Genomic DNA, 20,232 nt, shown 5'->3' with positions numbered 1-20,232 from the left:
GTCTATGCAGATTATTTCAGCTAGTTTATTGAACGGTTTTGTATAAGAGAAACAAGGATCACCAAATACCCCATCCCCTGTCGGTTGCTATAATATTTGGGAAAACCAATATGTATGGTTAAGACTGCTAAGACAATATACCAAAAGCACGAACAATTAAACTAAGAATTAAATATTTAAAAAAACAGCAACATAAAATTATGGTTCAGCTTTTGTGCACAATCAGCACTGTTATTGCTTAGATTGTGCATAACTGTGATATACGAGTCATTTCAGTAGCTGTTAACTGAATAAGAGAAGGCATTAATTAGATTGAAAATAAGTACAGATAATGATTTTAAACAGAAAAGAATAGACTGAAAAAAAATCTAACTATGTATCAGAGAGGGCTGTTTGTTTAGATGTTTTAAATAGCACACAGTCAGATAATGCATCATTTATGAATTATAAAATAAGTCTAACTATCTTTACTTTCATCCTAAATGGATGTAAACATCAACATGGCCAATTTCCACTGATTATTGCCTAGTTTTATTGGTTCCAGTATAATATATTCTAATGTAGACTACTGTAGGTAAGGTACAATTAATTAAACAACAACATAGTATGTCTGTATTAGGGGAAGTGTAAGTGAGATATAAGTAATCAAACAATTTCACTCTGTGTTATGTACTCTTCAGCTGCTCAGACATGGGTAGCACTTGCACTGTGCAGCTTAAATTAAGATATCCTTCCATGGGCAAATGAAAAAGCTCCACACCAAACGTATTTGTCACCAGGAACAGGGCTTACCCACTGACATTCTGTCTCACAGTCAGACCTATACCTCAACGGCCTCTTATGTTTCAAGAGTGAACTTGCATTAGCAGACATCACTGCATGGAGCGTATTGTTCTGGACATTCTGCTATACTGGGCAATGTGACTTTTTTGTTTTTAACATGAACATGTGAACGCTTATGCACAATCTCAATCAGCACACTGTACTTATCTGCCTACACCGTTAGTGTGACAAGAAAATTAAACTTATTTACTCCACTCGTATAACTAGTTTGATTTTAATTGTTCTCATTTTATTCTCTGCACTTTGAAGATCTAGACAGACAGACAGACACTTTATTAATCCCCAAGGGGAAATTCACATACTCCAGCAGCAGCATACTGATAAAAAACAGTATTAATTAAAGAGTGATAAAAATGCAGTGCAAGTTAAAAAATGCAAGGTGGAGAGTGCGAGGCAGGTATAACAGTCAATAACCTTGTGTAGTGTTAACGTTTAACCCCCTAGGTGGAATGTGGGGGAGGAACGATCTCCTCAGTCTGTCAGTGGAGCAGGACAGTGACAGCAGTCTGTCGCTGAAGCTGCTCCTCTGTCTGGAGATGATACTGTTTAGTGGATGCAGTGGATTCTCCATGATTGACAGGAGCCTGCTCAGTGCCCGTTGCTCTGCCACGGATGTCAAACTGTCCAGCTCCGTGCCTACAATAGAGCCTGCCTTCCTCACCAGTTTGTCCAGGCGTGAGGTGTCCCTCTTCTTTATGCTGCCTCCCCAGTACACCACCGCATAGAAGAGGGCGCTCTCCACAACCGTCTGATAGAACATCTGCAGCATCTTATTACAGATGTTGAAGGACGCCAGCCTTCTAATGAAGTATAGTCTGCTCTGTCCTCTCTTGCACAGAGAATCAGTATTGGCAGTCCAGTCCAGTTTTATCATACAGCTGCATTCCCAGGTATTTATAGGTCTGTACCCTCTGCACACAGTCACCTCTGATAATCACAGGGTCCGTATGAAACAATGTGTATGAAAACACAGGTGAAATCACGTCTCTAACTGATTTAACATGGTACACTGTATTTTCTGTTCCAGTAAGGGACAATCCCAGATTACAAGGGACAAGTGGCGGCTCTACTGGTGTGTGTGTGGATGAAGACCATTATCAAGAAGCAGAACAGGAAAAGATCAAGCGCTAATAGAGTTGGACTCATTTGGTGCAGTATCATTGTGTATGAAGCGTGGTCAAATTGACCAGATTTAGGATTTGCTTTAAAAAAAAATTTAGTCGCAGAAATGAACACATTAATTGCACATGTTGACAGCAATTAATCAATAGCTGTAAATATGATCATTGTATTAAAAAAAAAAAAAGATTAAATATATCTTAGTATTTTCCATCTCTACCCTGCACCACAGAATTTATGCAATATTCTATCAGAAGAACCACAAGACTTTCCCTTGTTTTGTACTAGAAGGAGTACTCAGTACTACCTGTCTTGTGGGCAGCAATCATATTTTGGAATGAAACATAACACTACAGAGATGCCCTATATAAATGAGGGAACAAAACACAGCCTGGGAAATGTAGAAAATAAAAAATAAAAATGTGGCAGAGTTGAGATCAATCAAGTGGGTTTCAATACCAAACAAACACACACAAATACATATTCAGATGTATATTTTACATAATTCAAAATAAGGTTAGTTCCTACACCTTATGTCTCACATTTTCCTTGTGAGGGTTGTTGAGGAAATTAATAGACGAAAATGGACAGATCGCATTTCCTTAACTTCAGAAATATTACTTAACATTCGGAATAATTTATTGGTGCTTTAAGGAGAAACTGAAAGATATAAACTACACCTAGGGGATAACCTCACAAATCGCAGAAATATATTAATAGAAGTTGAAACAGGGTTGGTGCTAGTGGTTGCTGATTGTCTTGAAGCTGAGGGGTAGAGATTGTGATTATTGGTTGTCTTATAATAATTAACATGGGTGACTACTACTATACTAACTATAGAACACACACTTATACTACCAGTCAAAAGTTTTAGAACACCTTAGTTTCAATGAATGACTTAACATGGTAAAAGGGTAAGCAGTAAACTGCCAGGTGTTTAAATTTACAGTTTAGTATAGCAAAAATTAAAAAAAGGAAATATCAGAATATTAAAAATGGGCCTTCTTCAGGGAACAACTAATGTTCTGCTGCAATTAAATTGAATTATGCTTTGCAAGTTGAAGTAATCAGTTTGCACAGGTGTCTCAACTTCTGTTGATTACTTAAAAACCCTCAGTCTGTCTTAAAACAGAGTTGGAACAGACTGTGTTACTACACCCCCTAAAGTACTACTTGGACAATATTCCACTAATTAAACATATCACATAATATTCTGAGAAGGAAGTAAATATTAAAATCAAGCTACAGTACAGCGATAAAAACTGAAGAATCTAGGGAGTGTTCCACCAGGCACTAAGCATTCATAAAACCATCCCAATATGCATTATCTCTTGAGAGTTTTTGATGAAGTGCCACTACCTTAATGGATCCTTTCCTGCTCGCCACAAACCAGCAAAACGTTCAGAAACATTTAATATAGATTTAAATGGGGGAACTTCTGTAACTTGGGCAGTTAAAATTTAAAAATATTAATAACTTCAAAAATATAAAACCAAATTACACAAAGCTTTGCACAGCTGATGATACAAGTATTTAACACATTTTTTTGAGAAAATCAGTGCGATCGGTCTTGTAGATCACAAGTACCCTAGGTTCTTGTCTATAAGCCAGACTCATGTATAAGCCGGAGACCAAAAATCATACGAATTTTTAAAATAAAATCATATCATAGTTAAGCCGGACTCATGGATAAGCCGAACGTACTATAACCTATAACTAATAGAAGGGAGGGAGGTCAGTGGTCTCACTCGCACCCATTTAATTTCTTTAAGGGGGGAGAAAGTGTGAGATATTGGCGTCTCTCTCACTCCCCGCATGGTGCGGTTGGAGCGGCCGGAGCGCGTTCTTTCTGCTCTGGGCGTCGCCGAGTCAACACGCGCGCGTAGCGGTCATTTAAATTGTGATTTTATATGTAAGCATATTTAAATATATATCGCAGATTTTTTGCTGGTTCGCGGATTTCTGCGGACAATGGATCTTTTAATTTCTGGTACATGCTTCCTCAGTTGGTTTGCCCAGTTGATTTCATACAAGGGACGCTATTGGCAGATGGCTGAGAAGCTAGATTGCTTACTTTTCTCTCTCTCTTGCGCTGACTATCTGTGATCCTGACGATACGGACGCTCGCCTAAAATTGCTGAAAGATTATCTTCACGTTGCTATCTTTTGTAAAGCTGATTCCTGAAAAGACATGCTGCACAGTGCTTCGCATACTTAAAAGCTCGAAGGGCACGTATTGATTTTTGACTGAAAAACAAACTCTGTCTCTGTCTCTCTCTCTCTCTTCCTGCTCCTGACGGAGGGGGTGTGAGCTGCCGCCTTCAACAGCTTTGTGCCGCGGTGCTTCGCATACCTAAAAGCCAAACAGCACCACTGATTTGTTTGCTAGAGATTGTTTTCTCTATCTATGTGATATTCTGTGCTCCTGACACACACACCTTTGAAGAGGAAGATATGTTTGCACTCGTTTAATTGTGAGACAGAACTGTCATCTCTGTCTTGTCATGGAGCACAGTTTAAACTTTTGAAAAAGAGACAAATGTTTGTTTGCAGTGTTTGAATAACGTTCCTGTCTCTCTACAACCTCCTGTGTTTCTGCACAAATCTGTGACCCAAGCATGACAATATAAAAATAACCATATAAACATATGGTTTCTACTTCGTGGATTTTCTTATTTCGCGGGTGGCTCTGGAACGCAACCCCCGCGATGGAGGAGGGATTACTGTATAAGCCGGACTTATGTATAAGCCGATATTCTATTTTTTCATTTTCACAACTTTTTTCCTTAGATAAGCCGCGGCTTATAGACAAGAACTTAGGGTAAAATAAAATCAAAATTAAAACTCCTTTTCCACTTCACCCTGGATTACAGGTTAACCCGACAGCTTGCACCGTTAAGGGCATTTTTTGTACAACCATGATTGGCAGATATAGAGGTTGTTATAGACTTAGATAATTATGTGTCATTAATAAAACTTATGTTTTCTGAGAGATACCTGACTTTGACTTTTATCTTTTTTTCTCACAGAATCAATGGGCAGGGCACTTACGTACCATGAGCGAGAAAAATATGCAAATTTAAAAAATATGGACAAATTGCTTAGGAAAAAAAATGCAGAAAAATTTAAAAGCTGAGATAAATTAATACAAATGGCACAAAATCCGCAATAAAATATTCTTTTTGCTATTTGTTTTTTAGGAGTCCTAAAGAAAAATTGGTACAAATGCACCTGACGAAGGATCGATCAACCCATCGATCAATAGACAGAACTTGTCTCTGGAGTAAATTTCGGAACTCCTTCAGAACCTGGCAAGAATTCATTAATGTAATCCTTAAGTAAACATGATAATCTTTTGTTCAACCTTTTTAGTTTACTTGCTGTTTTATCCTACACAAATAACATTTTAGAAGATGCTCTAAATTTGTATGGCTGTGTTGTTCAGGTGGGAATGAACGGTGGGTAGAAAAAAAATCTTGACTGCACGGTTACAGTTAAGTGCAATGATAACCTAGGGTGCTAGTATTGGCAAGTACATTTTCACAAATGTGACATGTGTCCATCAGCAAAAAGAAATGATTTTCTAGTAAGTTAATTAAAATAGAGAGGCACAGTAGATTCTCTCCATCAGTAGAAAAAGAGTCTACCTTTCAACTAGTTCTTATGAAGACAATTGTGAATCAACACATACGTTGATGCACTAATCCAAACTCACTCACAACGGGTTAGTTTTAACTCTCTAACTGACCCGGCATAGACATTTTTGAGTTATAGATGAAACCACAATAGCTGTCAAAAAAAAGAATTTTTATACCATTCAGTCTGATAGAGCTAGAACCTGAACTCATATACATTGAATGGGGAAGGTTAAAGGGTTAATTACTGAACAACTGTTATTCTTTAATAGTGTGCCAGTCGCTGTAATTCTTACTGAGTGGGAAGGCCACTGGTCTAAACACTTTGAGTCAGATTAAACAATGGGAAAAAAACAAAATCAAGAAAAATAATTTAAAACCGTTACAAAAACTCTTTACATATGGCCTTCTAATGAACCTTAAGTGCCAAAAAGCAGAAGTCAAAGGAAGATTTATTCCTGTTGTATATATCTCTTGAATTGCGGTCCTAATCTCTGAATACCACGTTAATGTATAATACGATGGCTGTTCAATTATAAACAGGAATTTTCATGCTCTGTTCTTATAAAGAGTGCAAGACAGACAAGACTCATTGGTCAAACACATGCATGTTTTAACTTGTCGTTAGTAGTGCTAGCTGCTCTTTCCCCCCTTCCTCTCAGTTGTAATCATCATGTCAGAGCAGGAGCTACACAGTAGTGTTGCACAGCACATTATTATTCAATTTTTGACAAATGAAGGAGTCATTCCATCTCAGATTTATTCAAGACTTAAAAATCACTTTGAGGTGAGTTCTCAGTCTAGAGTGTATGATTGATGCAAGTCATTCAGAGAGGGACTATCATCTCTTCGGTCCACTTCAGGAATTTTTTGGAGGGAAGAAATTCAAGTTGAATGAGATTATTGATGCTGTGCAAGAATAGGTCACCATGCAATCAAAAGGCTTCTACTCTTCTGGAATTAAGAAGATTCCTTAGTGCTGTAAAAATTGTATTGCACTAGCAGGAGAGTAAATAGAAAAATAGTGTGTAAGTCATTTCATTGTATTCAATAAATAAAATGCAGCTCAAAAATTCCTGTTAATATTTGAACGCCCCTCATAATTTGATTCAGTCACCTAAAGGTTACCCCACACCACAAAATACTCTATAAGGCAATGAAGTAAAGTGGAGGTTATGAAATGCTTAAACAAACCAGTCACATTGTACCAGAAATTTCCCTTATAAAAAGTTTTCAACTTTTCAACATATAGCCTTTTTTCAGGAAGGCAAAAATATTTTTAAACATAAAGGAAAGCTACATTTACAAAAATGGTCACAATTATGTTTTTAAACTATCTCTAATAGTATGAAATCTAGTAGTAAAACCTTTCTGTAGTTCTAGATAATGCACCAGTCCATCAAAAAAGTTAAAAAATATATTAAAGTGTTCCTTTAACACAAACCACATTAGTCAATCAGAATACTAGCACATTAGTTTAAATGTGCTGTTCAGCAGCAATCAAATAACAGAATCCCAAGCTCTTACTGACTGAGTTTATTGCTCACTGCTAAAAACTCTTTATCATTCACCTGGTGGTAAATCAGGGTCAACGGGGTGTGCCTGTTGGACACGTCGTGGCTTGGCCATTAATTTAACACTCTCTGTAGTGCTGCGGTTGGTTGAGCTGGAGGCACAGCTTTCATGATCATCCTGTGAAAAAAAACATTAACAATGATTAAAGCCAAAGAGTTTTTGAGGAAAATCGCACATTTTCTGAAACTGACAAAGTTTAAGCTTGTAAACAGGCAAATAAATCCTTATAAGAGATGTTTTTTGAACAACTGCAAATGAATGCAGAGAAAGCACTTAGCTGTGGATGATTAGCAAGCTTAACAACTATAAACAAACTGAGTAATAGGACGATGCATCAGGATAGCAGACCATTAAATGGTAATCACAAAAGAATCCTGAGAGACGGCACATAATATTCAGTACGTTTAATACCCGTTCTTTAATTCCAGTAAAATACAAAGTAACCTTTTTATGTTTGCATATGGTCAAGACGTGGAGTGTTCACATCTGGTTAAAATTTAACATAGGATAAAAGCTGAGGTTTCAAAAGTCACATTTATCCTGAGTTATGTAAACAGAAAAGGTGTCAAAATGGTTCACATCTGGTCAACCCTTGTGTGCAAAGATGTAATCACTGCTGAATTTTACACTACTGGAATTTTAAAATTCAAATTTTGTATTCATACTTTTGTTTTGGAACTGAACCTTTTGTCAATTGAAGCTATGGTGGGGAAAAGTATGATAAACTGCCAAAACTCCTGCTTTATTTATCTGAGGATTGCATGGTACACTGGTACTTCCAAAGTACTGAAAACCTCAAATTTTTTAAAATGGTATGGTACCAGAATTTCAGATATTTTGGTACTGAAAGTAAATGTCAGCTTTCTTCTCAATCCCCCAACTAAACCAGCCCCAATATCCAAACCCACCTCTCCAGGACCCCCAGCACTTCCTACTGCATTTAAAAAAAAAAAAAAAAAAAAAACCATTCATTTCGCAGACTTCACAAAATAAAAATACATGCTTCACTGTGATCCAAACCTTATGGGAGATTCCCCTACCTTATTGCTTTGACATGGTCAGAACTTCACAGTGGACCACATATTGCTTCAGTGAGATCGGGACTTCACAGGGGACCAATCACATATTAACCCCGCCCCCATCTCCTTACGCTATTGCCTTGGATGTGATTTAGAGTTTGTGACTAAAAAGGAGGAAACAGTGCAAAGTGATGGTACGTAGAACCAGGGATGCTGGAGTTAGATGGGGGTTTTGGAGTTACCCAATTAACTATTATTTGCTTTGGAACCATATTCATACAGCTACAGTACTGAGGTTCGAAAGCAGGTTTTAAAACCAAAGTCAAAAATTTAGTACCAATTCAAAACTAATTTGTATTATTAGCACATCAAAAAGAACTGGAAAGAAAAAAGACAATCTTTAAACACAAACTTCAAGCTATTTTGGAGCCCCTTTTCATCTACACTGTCTTTTTCGTGAAGGGACGAAATTTAAACAACTCTCCAAAGCAGCAGATTCTACTTTCATTTACATTTTCCCCATACACCTAAACAAGACAAATTCCTATTGTTAAAGAAGCTTGGCTATGATGTGTCTGTTTGCCCAAAAAAAAAAAAAAAAAAAAAAAAAAACGCAGTTAAAAAGAGATATATGCAGTGATGAAAAAAAGTAAGGAGACCACATGCATATATAATGCTTAGATAGACAAATATGCAAATCAGACACATTTTCGTTTCCTGTTACAGAATTATTTGTATAATTACTGACAATAATTTATTTGTTCACTTTTCTATTCATCTAATTAAATATAAAAAAATCATGTTATAGAATTCTATAGTGCTTGAGAAACGTCCTTGTTTAACATTTAAGTTGCATTTGAAAATGAATAATAAAAATAAAGATTTCTTCCATGATTCCAATAGCCGAATCTTATCCACAGTAATAAAGAAATGTGGCAAAACACCATACGCAAGCTTACATGTAAAAGCTGGGATTTATACAAAGAATAATTCTGTACACTAACATATCAAATGATATCTTTAAGCCAGGGTTCTTACCATGCTTTAAATTAAAATTCTATTTTGTGTGTCCTTTTTGTTCAGAACCATGTTAATACTGTTATTTTTTTTCTCTAATTATGTATTCTATGTCAATTTGATTTTATTCATTATTTTATTTCTATGTGAGTAATTTTGTTCTCCTATGTTCCTTGTAATTTATGGATGGCAGGGCCACCAATTGCTCACTGCAAAGAACTGTCCCCTACCTTTAATATCAAGTTGGAAGAGCAAATTCCTTGTGGTTCTCTGAATGCACTTTAGTGGAGTTTTGAATCTTTTGTGACTATTGCTTTGTTTCTTCAGATTTGCTGGTTTCATCGACTCTTTCTCGCTCTGTTAAAAGGACTTTAATGATTTTGGTTTGGGACTTGTTTGCTTTCAGATTGACTTGTTGGTAGTTCCTTTGCTTCTTTTTATTTTTTTGAGCTATTGCTATATTTTGTTAAATACATGTTCTTTTATAAAAAACGTTGATTTGGAACAATCTTACTTTCAGAGTATTTTACGTTTTTCTCTCCATAGTAAGATATTTCTATGTGTTGAGATATTCTGAAACACTGCAAGCTCTCTTTATTGAGGACCTAGTAGGCTGAAGCCTCCTGCTTTCCCAGGGTCAGGCTCCTCAAATGGGGTGAGATTTATTTTTGGGCTAGTTAGTTGGGGTTCTGGCCTGTGTTTTAGGCTCAATTTTAGAGGCCTCACACTTTGCCATTTTTAAGTGAACTGAGTCATAACAGTAAAAGCACAGAGTTTGAATAGAATTGGCTCTTTCATGCTGATTTTCCATTTTTTCTTATGACAGCAGAATTCTAGGGCTAACCAGAAAGAATATACTGTCCTATATAACCAATTTATTAGAACCTATCAAATTGATTTACTATTTTCTCATCACAATAAATCATTTAAATACTAAAGTGAAAACAGTTGCATTGTATTTTACCAGAAGAAATTTGGGTTAACACTATAGTCTAACCAATTATGGCAATTATTAATCAAGATTAATTTATTTCACAGACACGTTAGAAAGCTGATTAAATTACATTGGCATGTTATCAAAAGCACTACTATTTTCTTAGGAGAACAGATTTGATATCAAACGTAATATAATGGCTACATAGTTATCCATGCAACCTTGAACTGGTTAAGTGGTTTAGAAAATGAATGGATAGTAGTAATTGATATGTTGATAATTAACTATACACATACATAACTTATGTATATAAGTACAATTACAATAAAATGTTGCTAATTTCAACAAAATTGCAAGGGCATGTTCATACCACTTGCCTCTGACAGAGATTCAAACACATACAACTATTCTCATAATTCCCAACACCTGCACAAGCAAAAATGTTCTGTTGAGAAGGAATAGACTTAATTTACCACTGCAAAGGCTCACTTGTGTGCTTCAGTGCTTTTGAAATTTCTCAGTTTGATTCCACCAACTCCAAGGACAAAGAAATTAAAAATAGCCCTGTACGTGACATAGTCATTTCTGTAAGTAGTTCTCCACTGTCTCATCAGATATGCAAAACCTTCTTCCCATACTTTTTCCATGTATAATTCCCTAATATATTTACCTATCTGTTGTACAAAATGGAAAACTTCAAACTCAAAAACATTAAATTATTTCCACAGAAAGGTCAAAAATGGGGCAGACAGACAAATTCTGCTGTGAAACCGCAACTAACATAAAATCAGAGGTAGAACAGATGAAATAACACTGACTGCAATGAGAAGGAAATTAAAATCATTCAATGAAGATAAATTACAAACACTAAGACAGCAGTGTGTTCTACTTTATACTACAGTATTTATGATTAAGATGACCTTCATTTATAAAATAATCATGTAGTTAAATGTGATTCAAAGTATAATGTATTTAATCCAATGACTTTGCATGTACACATTCCTAGTGATGGGAACTGGCACAGATTCTCAATCACCATTATCAGATATTATTGGCATGGTCACAAGAAGAATTAAATTATGGTTAAAGTTGCTGAACTTACATATAATATTATGAGTAACCAAAAATGTTCATTTTTTTTAAAACAAATAAAACTTCAAAAAAAAATTTAAAATTTATGAAGTTTAGGGTTTGCAAAGATGCTGTGGATAACACTGCTGAAGCAAAGATCTGAATGCCAATCCAGTCACTGTCCAAAAGTACAGTATTTGCACAGATATCCTACTCTTCACCCCAAATCCCAAAGGAAAACGCGTGAAGTTATTAGGTAAAACTGTCAACTGACTCAGTATTAAGAAATGTTCTAAGTGATGAACAATCACAATGTCCAGCGTGGTTTCCTGCCTTGCACTCTTGTATTTGAATATTGGGGAAAAAATACAAAATATCCCTTTTTGACTAAAGAACACTCACACATAACAACAGCAAGACACTTGTGAGGCAGCAAAGTTTCTGTAATGGTATTTTTCAACATGCTTATAGGAGACCAATTAGTAGTTGTCAAACAAGCTAAAAACAAGTCTATGAATCACGGGAGTAAACTAGTTCCTCACAGGAAATATGCAGAAAAAACAAAGAAGCTCTGAACAGACCAAGGGTACAAGTGTTATGAAACAGAAACATAACATACTGCAAATATACTAATCCAGTGCATCTGTTGATATTTAAAGTTTCTGATTAATGGGGTAGCTTACATATATATTATGCAGCTGTAAAGCTAGGCTATGGATTTACAGGCTTCATGGAGCTGCACTTACTGATAACAACATGAACAATCAATTAAATACTCCAACAATGTCTACAACCAAGGGCAGTGACTTCACTCCAGTAACCTATGTTATAAACACAAACATGCAAAACAAAAAAGTAAACAAGGATAAAAGATACATTGATAGCAGATAAATGTCCCCAAAATTATTTAAAAATGTAATTTGCACAACATAAGTAGGTAACTCATTCAACTAAAATCCTCTACCCTAACCCCCCAGGCCACCGCCCCCCACCCCCAATCCCCAGCCCATTAAAAACAAGAAGTGTGATTCAAGGTAGGACCTTTTCTTATTGGAATCCAGGAAAAGATTAATTCTAATATTTTGTGGAGCACGGATCTTTTGCCTATCTGATTTAAAGTACAGTGTATAAAATAATGCAACCCCTTGAGTGTTTATGCAATTAATTTTACATTACATTGAATCAAAATGGAATTAATTTGATTATGTGACACTAATCAACAGAAAAAGACTCCAAAGTCCCTGGGGTTCAATTAAAGTTCTATCCCCGAAAAACAAATCAAAAACTGTGAATTTTTTTTTTTTTTTTTTTTTTTTTTAAACATGAATATTTTACGTGTAACAGAAACACATGAATATCAAAATATCAAACTAAATACAGCAGAAACAAATTGAATGTTTAGTGTCCACTGCTGTACTGATGCTGATTTAGGAAACGTCCTTCACATGATACGTTTTGAAACAGTCACCAGCACAGCTAAGTGTTGCAATTGGGACAGTAGAAGTGTGTTTCTTTGCACAACTTTCTTATATTTTTTTCTGTTGCTTGCAAAAGAGTGTAAAATGTCAGTGCCTGATCCACACAACTGACATGTCCCTTGTATTACCGTAGGGTACCACAATGAAAGGGTTAGTGACTTTCACATTTTCGCTAACACAAACAACAGTTGCTGCATTATGAACAGTGCTTAGGGGCAACATCTTTCTTGTCCTTCTAACTGACTGTAATCATTTTGCTCTTTTGCCTTGCACCTATATACACCATCGTAAACCTAGAGGTAACTGAATTCACCAGGTATATCACAGCACCTCACTCATACAGTGATGTATGCATTAGATTTACTATCTGTATCAATGTTTGATGACCAATTCACATTGTCATCACTATCACTTGATTAAACTAAAGATTCAGTTTCAGTTTGTTCTAAAACTGGCTTTACAGCTTCTTGTTTTATACGCTGTAGTGTTTTGGTTGAATGCTCTGCCCCACTCATGAATATTGATGTGTTAAACACCTTATAGTGGCAAAACCAAAGAAATACTCATGATTTTTAAGGCATGTTCTTTTATCCGCTAAATGGCAGAATACTGTCCCGAGGATTATTTGGGGTTAAGGGTCTACATTGGATTATAACAGCTAAATCTCAAGGCACATTTGGGGTTAATCATATTTCAAAGAATTCTGAGCCAGAGAGACTCTTGAGGATAATGTTTCAATAAAAATAGATCCCTGAAAAGTAATCTAAATTAATTCCAAATATAAAACAGAAAATAAGTGGCTGTGTAAGTATTCACCTCTTTCAAGTCAGTATTTACCACATGTACCGTTGGCCGCTCTGACAGCCTTTAGTCTCTGTGCACAAGTCTCTGTCAGCCTTGCTCAACTGGACACTATGCATTTGCAGCCTTTTTTTAAGACCAGCCACTAATTCTCAGTCAAGACTGAGATCTGGATTCTGACTCTCCTACTCCAGTACATGAACATTGTTGTTTTTACACCATTTCTGTGTAGATTTACACTTGGGGTCATTGTCTTGATGGAAAACAAATCTCCCAAGGCATGGCCTTCTACAGGCTATATCAAGGTTTTCCTCAAAGATGCTCCTGTATTTTGCTGTATTCATTTTCCACTCTACCCTCACAAGCATTCCAAGGACTACAAGCAGAGAAGCATCCTTAAAGCATGATGTTGCAATCACAATTCTTCATGGTGGGGATGGTGTGTTTTTGATAATATGCATTGTTGGACTTAAATAAAACATGGCATTTAGTCTGATGGCCAAAAACCTTCTTCCAGCTAACTCCAGAGTCTCTCATGTGTTTTCTGGCAAATTCTACCTAAAATGTCATGTGCATTGTTATTTTTTGAAAGCTTGCATATTGTAATCTTTTTAGTTAGCCAATAAAAGGTGTCATTTTGCTTGACTTTGCACCACTCCCCCATAAAGATGCGACTGGTGAAGCACAGGGCAACAGTTGTGGCATGCCCAAGTCCCTCCAGTATACTGTACCTTGTATAGTCTCTTGACAGTCCTGTCTCTTCTGGCTCACCATTACAGTTTGTAAGTCCTTCAGAGTTCTGAAAGATCTCTAGGTGGCATCCCTCACTAGTTTTCTTCTTGCATGACCACTTAGGTTTTTGTGGACTTCCTGCTCTGGGCATATCTACAGTTGTGCCATACTCTTTCCATTTCTTAATGTTTAATTGGACTCCAAGTGATATTCAGTGACTTGGATATTTTCTTGTATCAATCCAGACTTGTGCATTTTAATCACCTTACAAGGGATCTGCTTGGAGTGTTCTTTCATCTTCATTGTGTAGGTTAGGCCACAATACTGACTAACCACGAGATGGACCTTCTAGGTAAAATGCATTTATACTGCAATCATTTGAAACCCCCAACAGGTGATCTCCATTCAACTAACTATGTGACTTCTAAAATCAAGTGGATGCACCAGTGAATATTTAGGTCTCTTGTATTATTTTGTGCTTTATATAATAATTCAATTTACACCATATTGCAAGAACAGGTTTTCACTTTGACATTAACAGAAAGCCAGATTAAAGTGTGATTCAATGTTACGTAATATAAAAATGAAAAATGAAAATTGTGTGAGAATAATTTTAGGGTAACATAACATTCATTTTAAAGAAATAGCATAATGGTCAGAAACCTGTTCAAGCATATCAGGAAACAACAACAAAGACAAAGATGTAATACACAAAATGAACTGATAGATAACTAAGCGATGACTACGAAATCAGCAGATGTCCTATAAAACCACCAGAATGACAGCTGTTACATACACAAAAATTTCAAGGGTTATAGCACAACCCAAAGGATATAAGAACCAGAATATAATAAAATAGACTTCTAAATCATCTGGTGTAAAATGAACTTCTATCCTTTGATTTTCTGATCATTCTGACCATGCTGTAACAGACTGCTATAAAGAATGCTCCCTATTCAAGCATTTGCTGAATATTAATAAAGCCGCAATGAATAGCCTTTCTCAAACCTGATTACTGACTCAAAAAGGTTTACCAGACTTTTCCTAGTACAGGATAAGTTTAGTTTGTGAAGAGTAGGGGGCACCAAACCCCAAACATGAGCACACAAACATCATTACGGATTCAAATAAAAGGGGTCTTATTACACAAATACCTTGTACTAAAATTAAACACTGTGTTTCATCTTCCATCTCTCTCTCTCCACCACACTACTACTCTTCCAGTCGACTATTGCCGATCTCCGCTCTAAGCTCTGACTTGTCTGGACAAGTCAGTGCAGCCTCTTATCAGGAGTACTTCCAGTGACAAGACATAGGTAGTTGGAAGCACTTCCAGGTTATGAGAAAGCCGGGGAGATCCTCCAGGAGATCCCTCCGAACACCAACTCCTTTGCAACCCTGTAGGTGTCCAAACTGGAACTCTATATGAGGGACAGTGCCATATATTAAAGTGGGGCATGAACTGATCCCTGCCATGCTCTCTGGCCAGTTCATGTAATCTTTGGGCATCCCACCCAAGACAAAGCTCATAAGGCATCCCAACCAGGTACTGTCCCCATTTAGTGCATCTTTCCATTACGGCATCCCGGCCCAGGTAAGAACTCCACCTCCATCCTAGGCAGGACACCCAACCATCTTCTGGGGCATCTACACTTTCTTTAATTAATATGTTTGATATCTACCACAAAACTCCCAAGGGATGAATACTGTACCTTATATAGGTTCTGTGTATCAGTGTACTTGAACAGTTCTCCACTTTAAAATGAGAGTTTGTTGCTTTAATAAAATGTGTCTTATGTAAAGGCATTGTCTGTTTTTGGTAGACATTCTTGTTACAATCAGATAAGCCTTCTCCTCACAGGATCACAGACACCCAGATCAAAATGGAATTAGATTAGATAAGATAAACTTTATTTATTACAAGGGGAAATTCACAGCAAGCCACAAGAAGTTTATTCATTGAGTAGAAGAAGCAATATGGTCAAGCTTGGGCAATAACACTTCCAAAATTATTCCATTACTATTATTGTATTATTTCCGGTTCCGGATGAGAGTACACTGTGCGCGATCTGGCTGCTGCTTCTCACCGGTGTCTTTTTGCTCTGTTTTGCTTTGTTGTTGATACTACTAAATTATTCGGGACTAGGCTGTGGAGTTGCCGTTTCCAAAAGATCTGTGATTATTTATTCTCCCGGCTGTTCATTGCAGCCTGTCCACCACTTTAAATGTGATATATTTAACACTAGCATTACCAGAGCCTACGAAAAAACTCATAGATCTGTCCCACCTTAAATTGTTTCATACTTCTACATCAGCGTCTTTTGTCCTGTAAATGTGTCGATAAGCAGCAGGCAGCCTACTATCACATCCCCCACCGCCGCTCAGTTTTCTCAGCTCAAATCTGTTTACCTGCGTGTCAGTTGCTTGGAGTTGTTTAGCGTGAGAAGTCAAGCAAAATGACACCTTTTATAAATACTATATCGATATTTGGAACACATGCATTTCATGTGCGTTCCGTGTCTACAACGATCTATGTAAACACATTGTTAAAACAGAAACGTTTCTCATGTTTTACTAATAATTGACAAAATGTTGACATGAAGCATATAATGTATGAAGCCTGAATTCCAAATATCAAAGAAACACTTTCACAAAAGGTACAAATATAACAGAACAAATGCACTTTTATTCAAAAATATAACTGCAGAAAAAAAACCCGCGTTTACCTACGACACTGACACGCAACGATATCAACGACGGATCTACAAGTTTTTTCGTAGGCTCTGGTAATTCTAGTGTTAATCTATTGCTGGTATTGAGACTCGTTATTCATTTAGTGCAACACAAGCATTTAGTGGACTGAGACTGCATTTATTTTAAACAGCATATATGGTGTAATTGGTTTTTGTGGTATTGTTACTTAACCCTAGAATTACCAAAGCCTACAAAAAAACTCCATCCCACCTTAGATCGCTTCGCACCTCTCCATCAGCGTCTTTTGTCCTATAAATGTGTCGATAAGCAGCAAGCAGCCTACTATCACATCCCCCCACCGCCGCACAGTTTTCTCAGCTCAAGTCTGTTTACCTGCGTGTCAGTTGCTTAGAGTTGTATAGAGTGAGAAGTCAAGCAAAATGACACTTTTTATAAATACTACATCATTATTTGGAACACATGCATTTCATGTGTGTTTGATATCTACAACAATCATGTAAACACATCGTTAAAACAGAAACATTTTTCATGTTTTAGTAATAATTGACAAAATGAAGACATGAAGTGTATAATGTGTGAAGTCTGAAGTCCAAATATCAAATAAACACTTTCACAAAAGGTACAAATATAACAGAACAAGTGCGCTTCTATTCAAGAATATAACTGCAGAAAAAGAACCCGCGTTAGGGTGCAACATTGACACGCATTTGCTATGACCGCTTCGGTGGCGCAACGGTATCAGCTGTTGACTGGCAATCAAAGCTTCAGAGGTTTGAAGGTTTGGTAAAAATTATATAATATTAAATAAAGAAACAAAATGTATTATTTTATTAAGCCACTATAAGCTTCTCAGTATAGCCAAAAGTAAACTTTTATCCTAATGTTAAAATATCCACATCAGCAGATGAATGCAAACATTTTCAGCCTTTACTAAGATTTTAAAAGTGTAAATACTGTACATATTAAATGTAGCTCCGCATATTGCTATAATGAAAGTGCATTACTAATTATACAAACAAGTGGCTCTTTCAGAAGCTCAGTAATAAAGCATGTTCATTAAAGCAATGTGAAAATATTCCAAGCAATCCGGCAGTATTGCAGAACTATTTTGCATTGGAAACAAATGGAATAACACAGATTGCAGTGATGTTACAAACAACACTATCATGATTTGAAACACAAAGCAACATATACTAAGCAATCAGCGCTGTGCTGGCATGGAAAATCAATTTAAATAAACACAAGGAAATGAACTGTACATACTGCTGGAATTAAGGGAAACATCAAAACACTTCTGCTTCACATAAGTCACTTGCTTTAGTAGACAGATTTGTTTATCTCTCAGATAACTTATTGCTGACTACCTAACCTGGAAAGTATAACAGACCAAAGTTACTTTGCAGATGTTTATGACATAGGACAGTCATAGCTCATAGTCATAAATTCACATGTTATGAAGTACCAAGGAGATCTGAATCTAGTTTTGCTTTTATAGGGATAAATACATACTATGACATCACCTGGAAGTATGGCATGCAGATTTTCAGACATAAAAAATATCTAATTACTCAAAATATAACAGAGGCATCTTCCATGAAAACTTGAAGAATGCTGTGGATTTCTGAAGAACAGTCTGGCTCTACTTAAGTCAGTTTGCTTCTCAAATGAAGGCTGAGCTCCAAACGGGAGCAAATTAGTTTTTATTACAACAATCTTTTCAATTTGCTACTCTAGTTTAGATTTCCGGCAAATAGAAAGAAGCAGTAAACTGTCAGGTCAGGTTGGGGAGCATGCACTGGTACAACACGTTGCCACACCCACCACATGATGAATACTGGTTGGCAACCATGCAGGCAGACACACGGTCCAGTCCTACTCCTCAGAAATGACCATCTACCTGCCACAGCCAGGCGCCCCCTTGGCCTGGTCCAGCCGCTCGGGTATTCAAGAAGAGGATCCTGTGAGCTGGATCACACTTGGAAAAATCATGCCACGTGGCCGTAGTCCCGTAACTGATGCTCCCTCACAATGAAGGTAATGTGTCTCAATCGGGAATTCGTGAGCAACCACTCGTTCGACACAAAGCTTAGCTGGATCACAGCTAATTGGAGGATCAGTTTCAAGAACCATGGACCCAGAGATGTCCAAAATCCTAGATGGAGGGTCAGCTTTAAACAGAATTTCAAAGTAGCTCAGCCCAGCCGGTCACAACTGATGTATCATGCTTTCCAACACCCACCCTAACTGCAACTCCCCGAAGAGCAGGTTTAGTTGTGCGTAATGCTTCAATTCCTCTGTAAGCAGAACGTGGGTCACTATACCATACATGGTGTGTCACTTGCTCACAGATTTCTCTAACAAACAGCTCCTTACCTGCCCATAGAGCCCTTGCAGCCATCCATCTCAGTTCCCAGTACAGACCGAAGCTGTTATCAACTCGTATGCTGTAGCTCCTCTCAATGTTATCAAGAATGCCATGTGAAATGAAGCACCTCCTTCTGGGAACACTGGTAACATCAACACAACCCTCAGTAACCTTCAGGGTCTTGTCAAGGAAGGTCTCCCACATCACATTAAGATCAGCATTTGCACCCAAGTTCATAACATCCTCATACAAACTGTGTGCAGACTCATTAGAAACAGCCTGATCTTGGAGTCTGGCCATGTCCAGCCTCATTCTCCTAGTAGGTGGTAGACTGCTGGACCTAAGCTGGATCTTCAGAGTAGCAACAACAAGTCTGGTCAGAATTCACAAACTGGGCACTTCTGTAGACCCTGCAGTTTTCTAAGAGCCTCTAGCATCTGCCCACTAGAATGTAATTGATTTCCTTCACCGCACTGCCAGTATTGGAATGCCAAGTCCAAAAATGCAACTCAGGGCGCAGGAAACAGGACCCAGCAATCTGCAGACCCTGATCTTTTGCAAAGTCAAGGAACATGGAGCCATTTTCACCATGGTTACACATGGATGCAATCCTCATAGCCAAGCCCTGCCAGTATCAATGGTCGCAATGAAATCACCTATGACCAGAGGAGTGTCGCCTCACAGGCATCCATCTACCACAGAGCAAAGTTGTGAATAAAATGTCACCAATACATCACTCACCACAGTTGGACCATACACTGAGACAACAGACAAGGGACCCAGAGAGTGCCTTAATCTGACTCTCACAATATGCTTGTTGAAAGAAATGACATCGGACACAAACAGAAGGAGCCAATCTGCCACAGCAACAGCTGCTCCCTGAATATGACAGCCATCAGAGCGACAGGACCAATAAAAGGTGTACCGA

General features: G+C 37.2%; 1 protein-coding gene across 5 annotated transcripts in view; it reads right to left on the bottom strand.

Moving 5' to 3' along the window:
* LOC114663785 (intermembrane lipid transfer protein VPS13B-like) overlaps positions 1 to 20,232 on the bottom strand; it is a 908,960-nt gene that overhangs the window by 803,296 nt on the left and 85,432 nt on the right. For all 5 annotated transcript variants that reach the window (XM_051935849.1, XM_051935847.1, XM_051935848.1 and 2 more), the window contains exon 4: positions 7,169 to 7,289. In XM_051935849.1, the coding sequence (XP_051791809.1) occupies positions 7,169 to 7,289 (121 nt within the window). The remainder of the gene's footprint in view (positions 1 to 7,168; positions 7,290 to 20,232) is intronic.

Source organism: Erpetoichthys calabaricus, chromosome 13, assembly GCF_900747795.2.
Source record: "Erpetoichthys calabaricus chromosome 13, fErpCal1.3, whole genome shotgun sequence".
Classification (NCBI taxonomy): domain Eukaryota; kingdom Metazoa; phylum Chordata; class Cladistia; order Polypteriformes; family Polypteridae; genus Erpetoichthys; species Erpetoichthys calabaricus.
The sequence above is the reverse complement of the archived record's forward strand: the minus strand, read 5'-3'. Positions and strand labels throughout refer to the sequence as shown.